The sequence below is a fragment of the Zosterops lateralis genome (assembly GCF_965231275.1).
Source record: "Zosterops lateralis genome assembly, chromosome: 2".
Classification (NCBI taxonomy): Eukaryota; Metazoa; Chordata; class Aves; order Passeriformes; family Zosteropidae; genus Zosterops; species Zosterops lateralis.
In genome coordinates this window covers 90052011-90071161 of record NC_139763.1, presented here as the reverse complement: position 1 = coordinate 90071161, position 19151 = coordinate 90052011, and the positions used below count along the sequence as shown (strand labels likewise).

The following is a 19151-nucleotide window of genomic DNA, read 5'->3' as shown; positions in this document are numbered from 1 at the left end:
TAGGTAGTATGAGAACAGGAGAATTTTACATCTGCTCCTGCAAAAGAGGTTTCTTTGAAACTGTTTGAAGGAGGAGCGTGAAGGACTTTGGCAAGGGTGGTATGGAGACTTCTCCCAAATATATGAAAAGGCATAGAAAAAACACAGAGGTGCTGCTAAAATGCAAAGTAGCAAACACAGACCAGAAGAAGGTGCCAGTCTCAGGGTGCATGGGAATGATATTTGGCTGTTTACCAGGATTATGGGCCCTTACACCATGTGAACCAAGCAGCTAGAGAGGTGTTTTGCTCAGGGGACAAGACACAGGGGTTTTTTCTTGTTTTCTAAAGAGAAACTAACTTTTTCTTTACCACAAACTATGTGCTGTTTAACATGAGCTCTCTGTATCATATATCATAGATTTCTCTGTTACTCTTTGCTGTTGTTAAGGATAGGTTCCTGTCACAAAACTGAAGCTCACACACTTCATCACTTCTGGTAGCCGACATCATCAAGACGTCTCCCCCACATCTTCCTTCTTTGTCACACTCTCCTCCCCCCTACTTTCAATTCCCCATCTTCTTCCCCACACTGCCAGGGCAAGCATGCTCCCCATTCCTCTTTCCTCTACTTCAGGCGTTTTAGGTGCTTGTCCTGCCCTTCAGATCTCAGGGACTCTGTGTTCCTCCCATGGCATACACAGTCTGCAGTAATCTAGCACTGCATCACGCTCTCTGTAAACCAGAGATCTGCCATGGCATGCTAGTTGTGGTTGCTGAAGGCTGGGAAACACATAGAAGTCCTTGCTCCAGTCTATGGAAAAAGGTGAGATTAACTTTCTCAATACTCTCTCTCTTGCTAAAACTTGTTTTACTACTTCTTTGGGAGTACTGGAGTGTTTTCAACCTCTAATATATTTCTTTCTTTCCTTCTTTTTACAGTGTCATGGAGGTCTGCATATTCTTCCTTTGTGCTATGATACTTCTCCCAGGTAAAGGCACATTTTTAATTGTTAAAACTGTTTTGATTGTTTGTGTCCTGCTATATGATACTTCCTCATCTACTGAGAAGCTCATTCCTTAGTAGTATTAATTACTTCCATTGCTCAATCAAGGTCATATAGCCTATGTGACATGTATTTAAATTGCAGGCAGGGACTCTATAAAATATATATAAGTATATATAGTAAGTACTTTCTTCAACTTTATATCTTTACCTTACATTTATTTTATGTTGCTCTTAAATTCTCAATTTAAATCTGTCTTTAAAATGTGTGTGTATCACCTGTGTACATTATAGAGAAGAGCAGTGCTAAACTGAAAACTGGCAGTTTGATATGGGACAACTGGAGTTAGAGGCAGCCATGGAGATCATTTTGCAGTCTGGTGCTCTGGAAGAAAAGTCAAAACTGCACCAGGAGAGAGACACTGTAAATCCCCTCCTTTTGAACACAGCAGAGATGTTTGTATCTTCTGGGACAGAGGGCTGCATTTCTTATTCCAAGAAAACACAGTCTTCCCAGACCACTACCACTCATCATAATGGACATGCATGAGGGAAAGGAGGAGAAAAATCATCCCTTGTGTAGTGCAGTTTATTCTTTCTTTGCATGAAGGCATAATTTTGTTTATTGACTATTTCTGTTAACAAGATCAGCAACAGAACAGTTAAATCTGACATTTACTCTGTCATTAAATTCTAAATTAATTACAGAACAGTTAAATCTGACATTTAATTTGTCATTAAACTTTAGATTAATTCTTCATTGAGACTGAAAGTGTTCACCTGCTTCTGACCTTCTGGTCATGCATTCCCCAGACATTCACATTTACCACACAGTGTGTACTTCACAGTTTCTTCAAAGATTGAATGCTGTGTTATTTTCTTAGGAGCATTAACTCTTTAAACAGAAACTTTGGAAGTATCTTCTTTGTGGCAGATTCTCATTACACTCAGGATGCTGCAAGCAAGAATTGTTTGGATCTTTGGCCTGCAGATAAGTCTTCTAAAATAGAGATGCTCACGATCTCTGTGTGGTAGGCCTTCTTTGGAAAGTAAAATATAGGAAGAAAAAAATAAGAACCAGTTTTATGACCTCAACTCCACAACACTAAATGAGTCAGTTTGAACAATTATGTGTCCTGTCATATCTAGTGGGAGAATTCGTGTCTAAATGCTGACATTTTTATTTCCATTGTTGTTAAATGTTGGGTCTCTGAGTGCAACTTGGTATTCATTTGTAGATGGTGGAAATCTTAATTTTTCTCTCTCTTTGTCTAAGGTATTGCTGCCAGTGTGCATCCGGTGAAAGCATTTCTCCATCACACTGTACACCTATCCTGCTATTTTCCAAACTCTCAGAAAATTGACATAAAGAATTTAATAATTTTCTGGCAAAAAGACATTGATACAGTGGTGAACGAAGTATATTATGGCCAAGAAAAGCATGATAACCTTAGTCCTGAATACATAAATCGCACCAAGGTGGACATGGACAAATGGGCCTTGCAGCTGTTAAATGCAGGAGTTGAGGATGAGGGACACTATCAGTGTATCATCATGCAGAAAACAACTGGAGGAGCAACAGAGGTCATACACCGATCTGAGTGCTCACTGCACATCATTGGTAAGTAATTTCTTCCAATTGCCATCTGGTCTGTGGGATTCTCTGTGATTTTGATCTCTCCAGAAATATGGGTCCTGTCTCCAAGCCCCTGAAAGCATGCCTGCTCTGGAGCAGAATTTATAAAGATGGATAGGAGACTCGCTTCCTGCAAGTTTTATGGCTTTTAGGACGGGAAAATAAACTTGTTTATTTTCATCTGACAAACTACCTTCTATTAAAAGTAGCAGTAGTTATCAACATTGGTGGCAAATTAGAATTGAAACACAGCAAGATCTCTGCAAACACACAGCTATTTTATGATCATATAAATCACAGAGAAAATAAAGAAAAGAACGGGTCACATGGAGGAGTAGAAATTCGTATGTTCAGTTAAAGAAAGGCAGAAAATACCTCTGAAGAAGAAAATGCGTACATGCATTGATGAGATTCAACCTGATTTTTTGCATCAGAGAAATTTTTGTAATCACAGGAAAAGGCAGTAAACCTTTTACAGGGAAAAGGCACCAATGTTTTCTTCACATTTTCTAATATTTCTAATATTTAAAATTTCTAATATATAATCCTAATATTTCTCTATTTTAAACTATTCTGTTAGTAACCTTTATCTATATGCCTGTGTTCTGTCTTCCACTGTAATAGTCCTAGTCCTAGTTCTAACTCGGACTGGTGTTTTCAGGCTTCAGCATACTGCTTTAAAAGAGAACAGGCCAAGTGTAACAGCAGCCAAAAACAGAGTACCAGGACAATTGACCCTATTTAGCTTTGTGCTACTAGCAAGTGTTCCCTTGGTCCACAGACAGACAATGTACATTATTAATTTTGGTTCTCTCAGGATCTACTGGAGAAGCATCTTCTGTCAAGTTTCGGAACTCAGAAACTCACAATGTGCGCTCAGTATCCAGCCCACCAATTTAAGAAGATGTGCAGCATTAACTGCTCAGTTAATTCAAACAGTTGAATCAGTTATCAGCTTAGCCAGCATATGAGCAACATGTTACAGATGTCTCACACTTAAGACTAAAAGTTTCCTACACCTTTTAAGGTTTAGCTTAGGAAGACAGCTTTAATGATGTGCTCTTGTCTTCCTTCCAAATTACTCTCTCTTCAATAAGCTCCCAAAGAAGGAACAGTATAAAACCATATTTTAAAAAAACTCAAGCCCTTCAAAACAATTAGATGAAAAATACAAATATTGAAATGTACCTGTGCTTACACGCTGCTTTTTAATTAGAATCTCATATCATACATGGAGGGATTTTTGTAGTTTGGCACATCACACTTAAAATGGGCATAAGAAAAACTGAGGGCTGTACAAGAATAACGGGGCAGTCACACAAAGCTATCTAAATCACTTGGTGACATAGCATCCAGAAATACTGCAGTACCTTCAAATACAATTTAAACGCTATTTTTATGTATTACATTAGTACAATACATAGATAGCATGAAACTGTGTCAGGGGAGGTTCAGGTTGGGTATCAGGAAACAGGTCTTTACCCAGGAGCAGGAGGTCAGGCACTGACAGGTTCCCCAGGGAAGTGGTCACAACACAAAGCCTGACAGAGTTCAAGAACAGTTTGGACAACTCTCTCAGGCACATGGTGTGACTCTTGGGTCTCCTGTGTGGGCTCAGTGGGTGGACTTGATGATCTTTTTGGGTCTCTCCTGACTCAAGAGATTCTAGGATTCTATATGTATGTTAGATGTATTTCATACAGCCATAATGACTTCTATAACAACGGACTCAGATCCTTCTCCAGAGAAAAAAAAAAAAAGGAAGGCTTCACAGTGGAAAACTTTGGCTCTTAAAAATGCAAGGTAGGGACCATGGTGACAAGCAGCTTAACTGGAAAATCTGCTGTTTGTGGCATGTCTGCAGTGCTTCCTCTGGAAAGATCAATAAGGGAAGTAGGTGAGACTAGGGAAGCTGTTTCAAAATATCCACTACTCAAAGTGTTGACACTGAAATGATGTCACAGGAGAGACTTACAGTTGCTTGTTTTAAAGGGGATGTTGAAAAACTGAAAAGTGTGGAAAAAGCTCTAGTGGCATTATCTGAAGGCTGGAAAAAATGGTCCAACTAGAAACATTAAAGCAACAATCCAATTACCTTATAAGACAGAATAATGAGAAGAGTTTTGTTTCCATAATGTGGGAACCTGAAACACATGTAAAATACTGGATATTAAAAAAAAAAAAAAAAAGGCTAATCAATTAATTCAGCGACAGTCAGTGTTGGGAAGGAAGTAAAGCAGATGATCACTTAGGAAAATAGAACAAAAGCAAAGCGATTAAGCCATTGAGAAAAAAATTAAGGGCTTGGTGGGATGCTATTTCTTGAGGTATTTAATCTAATCTCAAAGCATTTTTGGGAGACACTATCTTTAAATACAAAGGACTTCCTGAAATGTGCTTTGCTGTTAACAAACACAAAACCCATATATGTAGCCCACACCCTGCATGCAGTCAGCATCACTTTTCAGTAAATCGAGGTTCCAGAATCTATAAAGGAGAAGTGCAGGGTATGTTCCACTATTTCCACTTGCTTACTGTCAATAAGATTGAAGCCCTTAAATCACTTGGATGTTGTGACAAGTTTCATAGCCATGGATTACGTTCCTGCCATCCCTATAAAATACCAAGGAGAGAATAAATACTCCAGACCAGAAGTCTGACAGCAGTCAGCTAAGCAAGTCAGACCTTGAGCTTTCCTGAGGGACAACTTAACTAAATTTTGGGGTCTTAAAAAAAAAAAAAAAAAAAGGGGGGGGGCGCTTTTTCCATTTTAAATTCATATCTATTAATTCTCTTGGGGGGATTTAAATGACTAAGCTAAATCTTATGCATTGTGTACTAGGATAGAGAAAATAAAAGCAACATCATGTTTCTTCATTCATCCATATTAAGAATTCTCTAGGGCAAGGATTAGATCCTTGTTCCAACACATGGAGTGTATGTGCAGAAGAGTAAGACCCTCTTCAGACTCACATTTTTCTAAGAACCCTTTTTTCCTTCTCCAATATTTCTCCATATTGTCTCTAGTCCTTTTGGCCCTAAAATAATGAAGCATTTTTTATGAAATCTTGAGTCTATTGCTTGGGATTTGTTTCTGATTTTTTGGGAGGTTGTTGGGTGTTTTTTTAACTTGCTATATGCCAACTTGTGATCAGTATTATGTCAACATTCCCTTCTTCTCCTTTTCCATTATAGTCTACTATTTTTACTATGAACCTGTAATCAAACAAATTCTGGTTGAGAATATCTAGATTAATTAAGAGAGAGTATAGGTTAAAAGCTTCAATTTATCATTCATATTTTATGTTTAAATAGTTCTTCCAAATCCTGTTTCACTATTTCTTGCATGGGAAACTTGGCTTTTTAAAGCAACGTGTGTGTTTTTCATTGATTGTGATGAGTATTCAATGACTCAAAATAAAAAGCCCTTATGCTATAGTAATTTCCATCCAAAAAGCTAAGTTAAGGGAACCCTACCACAAAGTGATGATGAGTTAAATGCTGCAAAATGTTTACTTACAATACTGACAGATACCAAGGATATTTCTACTTAAGACACCACTGCACTTTGAATTTACCCCACCTGAATTCTCAGATCATTTCTTTACATTTTCCAGTTGGATGTTTGTAGGTTTTCTCTTACCCATTCAGGAGGCCAAAGGTAGGGAGCATTATGGTCCCTTCCTATTTTCTGCTTAAGCCCTTATGTGTAAGCAGGCCAGGTTTCATTATTCTGAGGTATTAATGTGTCTAAAAGAGGTGGGAGAGACCCGTTGTCTGGCTGATCAGACTTGCATCCTTGAAACACCCTGAGAACAAGAAGCAGCAAGTCTACATACACACCAAAAAAATGCCATACAAATTCCCTTCTTGGAATGCCCATTGTCTTCCTGAAGAAAACTGTTCAGACTTGTTTCTGCCGGAAAATCTTAAGTAACTAGCAGAGACTGGCACAAATATGGTGTGGCTGGCTTATGATGCTCTGTCTTTCATCTATTTCAGCCAACTATAGTCAACCTGAGATAGCAGAACTGCACTCCAGGGAACTAAAGCCCAACGGATACTTGAATCTTTCCTGTTCTTCCAGTGGAGGTTATCCAGAGCCCAAGGAGATGACTTGGCTAATTTCACATGCAAACATAACACACAGCACTACGGCTCACATGGATGTCTCACAAGATGCTGTGACAAAGCTGTACAATGTTACCAGCAAGCTGAATATCCCGTATCCTACAAAGAGCCACACTAATATCAGCTGCTTGCTTCACCTCAGGGAACAGCTGGGAAGCCTTGTCTCAGTCCCACTGGGCATAGGTGAGTCTCTGTTTGCCCATTCCAATTTCTGCGTGGGTAGGAGCAGGCAGTTCTGCAGCACAGCTGATCACAGACAGCAGCATGGTCAAGGCAGGGAATAAACTCTAAGTAGGAGTAGAAGTTGGTTGTATGTTCTCCACCCTGTTCACCACTGAACTTCCTCTCTTTTCCACATGGGAGATCTTATTTCAGCAAGGAGAGGGTACAGAGAAGGAATTGCTACAACCCTATTGATCCTCTCTCCGGAAGCTGCTGCAGTAGCAACAAAGCAACCCAGGAGTCTGGATCAGGCAGCAACCAGTCTCTGGAGTTGGCAGCTGTTGGGAGAGGTTGTCACTTCACAGAATCAGAGAATTCTGAATCTGGTGAGATTGGAACAGGCATCTGGAGATTATCTAGTTCAACCACTCTGCTCAAAGTAGGGTCAATAGGTAGCACAGTGCTTTATCCAGTTGAATTTTAAACACCTCCCAGGATAAAGACTCCACAACCTCTCTCAGGAAACTGTTGAAGAGTTTGACTGCCCTGATAGTAAAAAAGGGGTCTTTTGCTAGTTTAAAGTGTTCTTGAGCTGCTATTCTTAATCATTCCTTAAAGAGAGTCAGAAGGCTAAACAGAAGAGTCCCATGGACCATATTTGGCTCACAAACTGCCAAATAGACTGTGCCGAGTTTAAGTGTAAAGACCATGAAACTTGGACTAATATTAGAAGCATTCCTGGTGGTTTTCATAACATTTGGCAGAATCAAATGCACATTCCAAAATGACTATTTGGGGATTTTTCTTCTCTGAGATTGTGTCTTTTTTCAGATGTGTCTTGCAAGAAGAAGCAGGGGACCTGAGTTTCATTATGACTTTACTGCCAGATTATCTCAGGGTTCCACATGGCTGATCCTTTCTTTAAACTCAAGTGGTATTTTATTTATCTTCTGGACCAGGAAAACTTCTTTTCATATGTTTTTGTTTGTAAGCTATGGCAGAAGAACATCAAAATAAAGACAATTCCCACTTTGGTCATAAGTTCATTTGGCTTGCATGTGTCTCATTTAGACAATGCTGAAGATGGAGAGCTGTGCTTCAATTAACAGGAACAGGGAGCCAAGAGGGAATGGTAGCATTGCAGGAAAGTCTACCAGGGTAGTATAAACATGCGCCTCACTACTGCAGATATAAAAGAAATTTGCCACTTGTTCTGAAAAAGTTCTACAGTGCAGTTTCCTTAATATAAATTTAGCTAAAAAGTTATCAATACTAGATATGGCAAACTGCCTCTGATGTCTTTGCATTCTAGGACTTCTAAATACTATTAAAATACAATCCAGAAGTCTTCTAATGTTTCTTCATCTCTGCATGTTGCTCATGAGTCTTGAAATGGTTATATTAGCTATAATGCTGAATCTTCCTCTTCCCTCTTCAATTCTTCTCTCCTCTCTGGCTTTATGAAAATAGATACCTAACAAGCAGTGATGGTGGGTAAGAAACCAGGAACTCCACACAAACATAAGTTTTGTTTGGCAATAACTGAAGCTCTATCAGCTGCTAACCCTGCCAACCAAAACCTCAAAAACACAAAAATCAAAAATAGAGGGAAAGTCCTTTGATTTCCCTGCTACTTTCACATCCCTTACAGCATTTCATTAGGCTTTGACCATCATTTCCAGTAGACATCATGTAGTACCCATGGTTACCAGCAATAACATGTTCCAGGTTCTTCCAACTTGCATGGTAGCACAGAGCAGCATTGGCACAGTAGCTGCCTCATACATTCTTGCATGAATTAAGTTGCTCATCTTTCACATGTTACCCAAACCTCAGAAAGAGTGCTTTGCTTTATTGCTGTTGAAGTGACCAGTGAGACGAGGTAGTTTCACTAGTTATTGGAAAGGAAAATAAAACAATGTGAATAGTGATTTATTGACACTATTAAAGCAAAAAGGATGTCAAGACCCTCCACCTAAACTTCTATTTCATGTAACTTTGGGATAGAGTGTTTAAGGTAATTGTCACCAAATTAAATCTTTGCTGTGTGTATCTTCTCTGTTTTCCTATTCAGAGATACAAGAGAAAGAAATGGAGCAAGCAAAGATAAATTTCTTTGGCCCACTTATAGCTGTGGTTGTACTGATCACTTCTGCACTTCTTCTGGGCTTTGTGATATTAAAGAAGAGCAGAAATATCTTGTCTACCAACCAGAGTAAGTTACTACTTGTCATTCAGCTCTACCATCCCTCAAATCACAGTCTTTACCCTTTGTAATTATCCCTTTACCTATTTTCAAGCTGCTGACAGAAAGTTAGGTTTCATGTTGGACTAAGCTAAACTTCCTAGGACAATTTAGTTCTGATAAAAACTTAGTCCATCCTGCAGCAAGTCAAAGCATCTTTCTCCTGTCTCATCCTAGAATCCACTTCTCCCTCTTTTTAGTGATCTGTGAGACGGGCACAGCACCGGCTTACTACCTTTTCCTGTAGTTTCATCCTTCTTTTTTTTTTTTCTGGGTTTGGGGTAGATTTGGCTCTTAAAATCACTGAACTATATAAATCTTTCTTGCCTATCACCACTTATAAGAGAGATGGAGTTGGGACAGGGACATGAAGTGAATGGAAGGAACTTTGTCATCACAGAGTTGAGCAGAGAGTATCAAGGCATTGCTCCACCACAAGCTGCCCACACACTGGGCTGAAAGAATTATCTTGTACTGGGAACAGAATTTGATCTTGGCATTTCATTTCTCTATTTTGCTCCGAGACTATTTCTCAGCAGTCCAGGGTTTATTTGGCACTGAATCATGCTGACATCAGAATCTATTTTCCCTGCAACAAGAGGGAAATGCATTTCTCAGTCAGTCCTGTTCCCTATACAGCCAAGGGTCCTGAGCCCCACCTTGTTATTTTCTCAAATTCTAAGATAACTGGACATTTACTATCAACTTTTTTACAGCTCCTATTTTTCACAATTCTGTAAATCACATATTGATCCATCCTAGGTGTCAATCTAGCAGTCTAGAAGCTATCCAGCTTGAAACTGAGGCCATCAGCCAGACTGCTGACTGGGAACCACATCTACACACAGCAAAGCATGAGGTCCCATGTTTTTAGAGGGTCTGCCAGAACAAGAACCCCCTCCAGAAGCCCTACAGAACAACATGCAATATTTTTGTGTGATGGCTGAAACCTACTCCCAAGTGTTCTCTGCTGCTTTTGCTCCAGAATGGTAGTAAATATGATGCTCTCTGCCTGTTTGCATGACTACCTTTTTGTTGTATCTTTTATTATGCACTGTGACAATGTAAAATCCTGAGAGTCAATGGAGAAAGCAGAGCTGCATGGGCCACAGAATGTCTCAGAAATAGAAGGAGTTAAGCCACAATCTGTGAATCATAACCATCACTGCAAACACAATCAGAGGTAGACTGTTACCCATAGAATCATAGAACCATGGAATCATAGAATGACTTGGGTTGGAAGGGACCTTGAAGATCATCTAGTTTCAAACGTCCTGCCTGACCAGGAGCCATAAATGCTTTTGGCAGAGCCACTGAGGCTTTTTACCAGTAACTTTCTTGTAAAGCTTCACATCGGAAAGAGGAACTTTGGGGCACTTCTCCACCTTCTGAGAAAAGTCATGGAATTTCTATCAAGCATTTGAAACTAGAAATAATCTAAAGAAAATACTTGCTTTAAACATAATTTGTGATTAACTTAATTTTTTTTTATATATCATCCAGTTAGTACCTTCACACTTTGTTCCTCTGTATTCTGACTGAAAGCTGTAACAGTTATTCAGGTAGATGCAGGGATAGAAAATGATAGCATGAGGTATCATGTCTGTGTATATCTAACCATACAAAATTAGGCTGAGCAGATAATGAAAAAACATTACATAAGTCATGTTCCTTTTTTGTTGACTATGTTCTCGCTTCTCTTAATTTTAATTCAGACCTTGATGATTGAGCAATTCATACACTGTGGTATGTTTAGCCATAGGAAGGAGTTTTATCTTTCAGAAAAGATCCTTTGTTTCACTTAAAATGTGTCAGTTCTCCAGTCTTGAATGATCTCTGCACTTTATATTCTCCAACAGCACTGACATCTTTCAGGACAAAGAATGCAGCAGAACTGAGACAAAATTCTTCTGAGATTTTGACTGTGTTTGTAGGTCTGACACTTTCAGGAAGAGCAGGGACATTAGCATCATATTCTCAAGACAAATTTCAGCTCAGAGTTGCAGTCTGAGGACATAAATTCCCTACAGTTGTTGGGTAGAAATATTCTTTTCTGTTAAATGATGTGAGTTGCTAGATTCCACCTCAATTTTTACTCCATTTTCAATTGTGTTAGAGAAATGCATGTTCTTTTGAGCTAGCTAAACTATTTGGGAGTCAGTTTTATTAAGCTACTACATTAACATTCCAAATATTTTCATTCAGGTTAATATCATTCAAATGTTATTAGATGGTAAAGGTTTTAATTTTTGTAAAAGTTTATACTTTCTAGTAAACTTATTTAATGACGGATTAAAACATATGTTCTTTTTCTGTGTTGCTGTTTTTATTCTTCTTCCATAAAAGCACCATGTTAGGGAATACCAACATTTGGTATTCTCAGGGAGGAAACATTCCCAGAATTACTTCTTGGAAGCAAATGAATTTAAAAAAGATATTGCTGCAATGGCACTGAGAATGGCACAACGGGAGGTTTCATATGTTCATTCATACATATGTACATATGACATGTACATCAGCAGCTGTAACTAGTGGAAAAGGCAACATGCTGGGTTAGGTTTATCCTTTGACAACTTCCTTTCCATCCTTAATTTGTTCCTAATTGGTGAAGTTGTTTGTTTTCTCCCTTGCCGTGTCTCTACTTTAGGCTGCCAACCTCCTTCTATTAATTGCTCGATTTCTCTACCTCCTCTATTCTTTCCCTTAAATCAAGTCTAATTCCTTCCTGGAGGTAAAGATTTAAGGGGAAAACAAGCAGATGGGCTTCAGGGAAAATCCTAATTTGTTTCTGTGTGTTGAAACACATTAATCCTCTGCACTAGCAAGTGTAATGGGCACGGTAGCAAGGAACAGGAAAAGCATGGCTGGTGCTGGCATTTTTGTCCTCCATACAAATGCATTCAGATTTCCAGGCTATCACTTCACCCACTTCATTTCTTTCTTTGGCAGCTTTCAGTCAGTTAGTGACTCCATCAATGTGGCAAGCGCATGAAAGAGTGTACACCCACTACGTACCACAGCATGGAACAGCTCCACTCAAAAACATAATTCCTTTATTTTTAGGCATAACATTATGAATTTCAGAAAATATTAACAAAAAAATGGCAAAGGTGTGTCAAACTCTCATCCAATGCTCTAATGTAAAATTCTGTTCTCAGACTCAGAGTTGTGATAGGTTGCTTCAGGTTCACTGATTAACCAGCACTGAATCACCAAGTAGTTGAGACTGGAATGGATCTATAGAGATTGTCCAGCTTTACCCTCCTGCTCGAACAGGGTCACCAAGTTGCCCAGTTCTATGTCCAGACAGTTTGTGAATGTGTCCAAGGAGGGAGAGTCCACAGCATATCTGGGCAACCTGGTGCAGGGCTCAGTCACCCTTCACAGTAAAAAGGATTTCCTGGTGTTCGGAGAGAACCTCCAGTGTTTTAGTTTGTGCCTATTGCCTTTGGGCCTGTCACTGGGCACCGCTGAAAAGAGTCTAACTCAGTCTCTTTTGCACCCTCCCTTCAGGCATTTATACACCCTCATGAGATCTCTCTGAGGCTTCTCTTCTCCAGGCTGAGCAGCCCCAATATACTCAGCCTGTGCTCCAAGTGAGAGATGCTCCAGTCCTTTAATCATCCTTGTAGTCCTCCACTGGGCTTCCCAGTATGTCTACGTCTCTCACATACTGGGAAGCCCAGAACTGGACACGGGACTCCTGATGGTGCCTCATCAATGCTGATTAGAGGGGCAGGACCACATGCCTCAGCCTGCTGGCAAAGCTTTCCCTGATGCAGCCCAGACACTGTTGGCTGCCTTTGCCACGAGGGCGCACTGCTGCCTTATCTTCAGCCTGTCCAGGAGGCCATCCCGTCCTTTTCTGCTCAGCTGCTTTCCGGATGGATTGCCCCAGTCTGTGCCTGTGCGTGGGGCTTATTCCTCCCAAGGCGCAGGACTTTAGACTTCCTTAGGGGTTTTTTTCGGAGGTTCCCCTCTGCTCATTTCTCCAGCCTCTTGTGACACCCGTCTGGATGGCCACACAACTGTCTGGGGTCCATTTCTCCAAGCCTTTTATCAGCTTTAAACTTGCTGAGTGTACACTTGCTCTCAGCATATTGGTCATTAATGAAGAGGAAAGTCGGTTAGTTTTACTGGAAATTCCTTGATGCCAGCCAGTGCTACTGCAACAAGTAATATTTCCCTATGGTTAACAAGTGATGAAGAGTGGACTGTTGCATTTCCAGAATATTCTAGTTACTTCTGAGGAGATTATTAACATGTTAATAATCTTTGTTATTAACAAAGCATGGCAAGTATGCCTTAGGGGACCTTTTCTTCTTTCAGGTGAATTATTTGCTACTGGAAGTTACACCCAACCACAAAAATACAGTAGTTCTATTTAAAGACATCTGTGTTTTGGTTTCAAATTTTCTTTCTTCCTCCTTTCCAAACATAGAAGGCAAAATGCAAATATATATATATATATATATAAAAAAACTTCTCTACACTGGAATGCCAGGCTGTCATAATTCATAACTGATCTCTCCTAGGTTTTCAATCTTCTGCACTAGGACAATCATATTGCTGGGAATAGGGAAGGATTTAAGCAAGACATGTTTTCTGATTTCAGGATGAACTGCCAGAGGGTTTTCAAGAGAAAAAACTACAATTAGACAGGAAAGCTGGTGAAAGTTGAGAAAGATGGGAAATGAATGAGGACTGAGAAAGAGTAAGGAGATGAGTGATACACCAGGCTGGCTTGCAACAGGAAGTGCAAATGCATTAAGTGCAGAGCTGCTTCACAGACTCCAGGAAAGCTGGGCAAGGAAAGATTCTGCACAGAGGTCCAGAAATTCAGAATATTCTTACAGGCATTGACTTGTCATATTTCCTGACATACTTCTGAAATTTATGGCAGCTATGCAAGCTCAAATTATCCTGCACTCGGTGTGCTCTTGATATTGAGACCAGCGTATCTTTTGTCCTTTGCTTTTGTTAATCTCGTAAAACAAAAACAAAAAAAACCTCATGAAAATAATAAAAATTATGGCCAGACACATGTTTATAATAAGCAATGCTTATTATTTCAGAAAGGCATAGACCTAGGAAAAAATGGAAAGATGAGTTGAGAGTAGCTCAGATTGCAGTTACATAGCTATATGCACAGATGGTGCACCAGGTATATTGCCTGCCCTCTTCTCAAATGTGCTTTTGATTTAGCTTGTACAGGTGTGAAAATGGGACTATGGCACAGAAGCATTGGAGAGATCTTACTTTTTTACCTTACACTGTTAAATGCACTACCATACCCAGAAACATAAGTCATATTTTTTAAAAAGTTAAAACATTAGAATTGGAGAAGTGAAAGAAGTTGATTAAGTCTCTAGAAAGCATGTTTACTATGTGGAGTTTATGGAGTTCAACCTATGCAGGTGATGAAGAAAATGGAGAAAGTATGTGATTAATCTGTCCAGTATTCCAACACTTGAAATGACTGATTAAATAAGGAATGTGTGAAAAATCCTTCCTACTAAGTGACTACTTACTGGGAAGCCCAGAACTAGACACAGTACTACAGATGTGGCCTCACCTGTGCTGAGTGGGGGAAGAACACCCCTCCCAATCCAGTCCAGGATACCATTAGCTTTCTTTGTCATGTTCAGCTTGGTGTCCATCAGGACTATTTCTGCAGAGCTGTTTTCCAGCTTTTCATCTCCCAGCATGTGCTGCTGCATGGAAAGAAGACAAAGAAGTCGAGTTGAAAGAGTCAGAATAATCTCATTTCTTGAACATATATGAAAGATCCAGCATATAATACATTTATACTGTGGAATAGAAAGGGATTCATTTAACTAAATATGAGGGGGAAAACAAATTATGACACCTAGCAAGAGATTCTGTGTGAAAAGAAAAGCCAAGACAAAGCCAAGGAAAGAAAAAAGATGCTTGGTATCCTACTTCTTTATCACTAGATAGTTTCTTGAAAGAATTATGGATAGCCACAACGTCTATTTCTCAAGTTGCCTATGGCAACAGAGCATATTGTGAGTGACATAGAATCCTTTCCTAGTAGATCAGACATCCAGAAACAGAGGATCTGAAAACTGCGAGATCTTCTTTCTTCAGAGATTTTTCTTTCTGTGCCTGAGCTGCTGTGCAAGATCTACAGTCCAATTACTGTTTGGAGAGTGACACTGCTGAGGTTGGATTGGATTGGATTGGATTGGATTGGATTGGATTGGATTGGATTGGCTGAAACTGGCAGAATTATGCTGAGGGATTACAACAGGACATATGGCCAGTTATCTTTGTCCAGCTGTATTGGAAAAGATAATTTAAAATAAGGAAACCCTCAGTAACAACTTGTTTCTTCTGCTTTAATTCAATCAGAGTTAGAGCTTATACTTAAAAGGTAAAGGTATTGCTTAGGAACTTTGAAATAATGGGAAAGCAGGCTAGAAGTGCTCAGGAGTGAAAACGATTTCGCAGACCTAAGCCTTTAAAGAAATTCAATCAGACTTTTAAGAAGGTTTTTTTTTTTGTTTCTTCAATTGGGTCAAGTGGTTAAGTCCCTCAATATTATGTATGCACCCAGAGCAAAAAGTGTATAAAAACAGCTCAGTACAGGAACATAGAAGGTTTATCAATGAAAATCCAAAACCGCTTGATCAGCATAAGACACTGAAACATCAAACCCTGGCTTCCCTTAAAGCGATGCAAAGCAGCTGTTTGATCCCAGAACACACAGTTAGGGACCACGGCACATACTTATCTTCTCATATCAGTTTTACCACTCCTAAGCTTCCTCTCAGTGGCAAAAAGTGAGTGGAAGTCTGGATTCCAGGGTGTCACATCCCAGATACCCATCAACAGGGGGATTTCAGGGTGCTGACTGTATCTGCCCGTCCTAAAGCCCAGCACAAACACCTGCAGTGGCTGTACACAGCAGGGGGAAAACATAGTTATGTGTTATGATGACGGTCCCCAGCCAGGCCACTGGGCTTGGGTCTTTATTTAATCTTTCTCCTCCTTTTTCCTTCCAGCAGCCCCCACAGATCCCGAGCCGGCCCGGCGCCTCCCCGCCACCCCTCCCCTCCACCCCCCAGACTCCCTGAGGCAGAGAGCACGGCTTGAACTGACATCCCGGGACCCTCTGGGTTCCACATAAATTGCACTCGAATTCCTCATCAATTTTATTACTTAAAAAGCCGAGGCTGCGGCGCCGGCACCGCGGGTTGAGGCGCGAGGTCCCCCTGCTGGCTCCGGAGCCGCTCCCTCGGCCCGGCCGCGCCGGGGCCGTGCGGGGCTGTGAGGGGAATGTGAGGGGAATGTGAGGGGAATGTGAGGGGAATGTGAGGGGAATATGAGGGGAATATGAGGGGAATGTGAGGGGAATATGAGGGGAATGTGAGGGGAATATGAGGGGAATATGAGGGGAATATGAGGGGAATATGAGGGGAATGTGAGGGGAATGTGAAGGGAATATGAGGGGAATATGAGGGGAATATGAGGGGCTGTGAGGGGAATATGAGGGGCTCTGAGGGGCTGTGAGGGGAATGTGAGGGGAATGTGAGGGGAATGTGAGGGGAATGTGAGGGGAATATGAGGGGCTGTGAGGGGAATGTGAGGGGAATGTGAGGGGAATATGAGGGGCTCTCAGGGGAATGTGAGGGGCTCTGAGGGGCCATGCCGGGATGTGAGAGGCTCTGAGAGTCTGTGAGGGGCTGTGAGGGGAATGTGAGGGGCTGTGAGAGGCTGTGAGGGGCCATGCTGGGCTGTGAGGGGCTGTGAGGGGAATGTGAGGGGAATGTGAGGGGAATATGAGGGGCTCTGAGGGGCTGTGAGGGGAATGTGAGGGGCTCTGAGGGGCTGTGAGGGGCCATGCCGGGCTGTGAGGGGAATGTGAGGGGCTGTGAGGGGGCTGTGAGGGGAATGTGAGCAGAATATGAGGGGCTGTGAGGGGAATGTGAGGGGCAGTGAGAGGGCTGTGAGGGGAATATGAGGGGCTGTGAGAGGCCGTGAGGAGCTGTGAGGGGCTATGAAGGGCTGTGAGGGGAGTATGAGGGGCTATGAGGGGAATATGAGGGGCTGTGAGAGGCTGTGAGGGGGCGCTGCCGTCAGGGCGTGCTGAGGCAGAGCTGTGCGGTCACAGCACCAAGGGCTGGAAGCGGCGCCAGGAGAGCTCCAGTTCCCTCTCAGGGTCAGCGCTGAGGCCAGACTGGGCTGCCCAGGGCCGTGTTCTCCCAGGTCCTGTAAACAGAATCACGGAATCACAGAAGCAATAAGGTTGGAAAAAACTTCCAGGATCACTAAATCCACTCTTTGACCGAACACCACTCCATCAACCAGACCAGAGAGCCCTGTGTGCCACATCCAGTCTTTCTTTAAACACCTCCAGGGACGGTGACTCCACCACCTCCCTGGGCAGACCATTCCAATGTTTAAACCACCGTTTCTGAAAAGAAATTCCTCCTGATGTCCAACCTAAACTGCTTCCACTACAGCTTGAGACTACATCCTCTCCTTCTAATTGTCTGGGAGAAGAGGCCAACACTGCATCTGGCTGCAACCTCCTTTCATGTAGTTGTAGAGAGCAAAATGCTCTCCCCTGAGACCCCTTTTTTGCAGGCTAAACACCCTCAGCTCCCTTAGCCACTCCTCATAGGACTTGCCAATCCTTACAGAGTTTTTTTTGCCCTTCTCTGGACTCAAGGATGGAAATGGCACACCCTTCCAGGGCTACTTGTTTGCTATGCTGCTGGAGTGTCGTCCTAGAGTAAAATATTTACCTCACACCAAGCCTGATTTGCTCTTCTTGCAGATTCTGGCTGCCATCTGTGATCCTCTCACCATACAGCACTGCAAACAGCCTGGGCCCCTCTTCTCAATAACCTCCTTCTGCCTGTTGGAAAGATGCAATTTGGTATCTCTTCCCCAGACCAAAAGAGGGAGCTCCCATGGCCTCTCCTCACAGTGCAAGTGCTCCAGTCCCATCACCACTAAACTCGCACTGATTTATCTATGTCTTTCTTGCATTGAGGAACCCAGGAGTGGACACGCTCTTCTAGGGGTGGTCTAAGAAGTGCTGAGCAAGAAGCAGTAGAGTTGCCCCCCTCACACGATCTACTGGCAATGCTGCTGTCAATACAGCCCTAGCTACCATCAGCCTTGTTTGCTGCCACTCTTCTGTCATGAGCTGCATGGACAGAAATCATCTCACCATCTTGCCCTTTCCATCTTTCCCCCAGAGCAGCTACAGCACTTTGGGACATGAGGTATAGAGAGCCTATACATTCTCTCTGCTGGTGTTTAATATTGCACTGTAGTTTTCTTGTCACGTCCCACCCCCTCCACTCAGGCCTACCTCATGATCAACCCCACAAGTCTAGCCCACTCTCAACAAATTCTTTGCAATTTGCTCCATTCTCATTCTGGGGAATTTTAATGTAAAGCTAGAAGAAAATACAGAGAAAAGGAGAATTATTCATGCGAACAGAACTCTGAGGCAGTCGAGGCAAAGACGATGTGGGACAAGAAGACTGAGGTTTAGAAAAGAGAAGAAATTAATTATAAGGTGTATTTGAAAATCTAAAGCTATTCAGACAACTGAATGCAACAGGAAGATTTGAATTCACCCAGACAAATGACAATATGGATGATAGCACATCAGAGACAGGGACTCTCTAAGGGGAGAAGTTCCAATTTAATGAAACTTGCAAACTGTGCAGGGGAAAATTGCATCTGATAGAAAGCAGTTTTCCTCTCAGAGAAATAATTAAGAATTTAAAGTATACTCTTAAAAGGGAAATTATAAAAACAAGTATTTGTAAAACCTTGACAAAACCTAACCAAAGCATCTAATTTCAATAGTGACAGTACAGTACAATACAAACAAAATTTGGAACATAATGAGAACAGATAAAATATCAAAACAATCCTTTTACATTTTTAATTATTTGTGCCCCCAACTTCCAAAAACAATCTTTGCAAATTATTTTCAGCATTTCC

The 19151-nt window shown here is 41.4% G+C and overlaps 1 protein-coding gene across 1 annotated transcript; it reads left to right on the top strand.

Moving 5' to 3' along the window:
* Positions 1-920: 920 nt before the first annotated feature.
* On the top strand, positions 921-11289 carry CD86 (CD86 molecule). Its single transcript, XM_083855163.1, has 5 exons — positions 921-970; positions 2261-2605; positions 6623-6934; positions 8988-9128; positions 9921-11289. Exons 1-5 carry the CDS (start codon positions 925-927, stop codon positions 9938-9940), a joined length of 864 nt encoding a protein of 287 aa, XP_083711289.1. The 5' UTR covers positions 921-924; the 3' UTR covers positions 9941-11289.
* The last annotated feature ends 7862 nt before the right edge of the window (positions 11290-19151 follow it).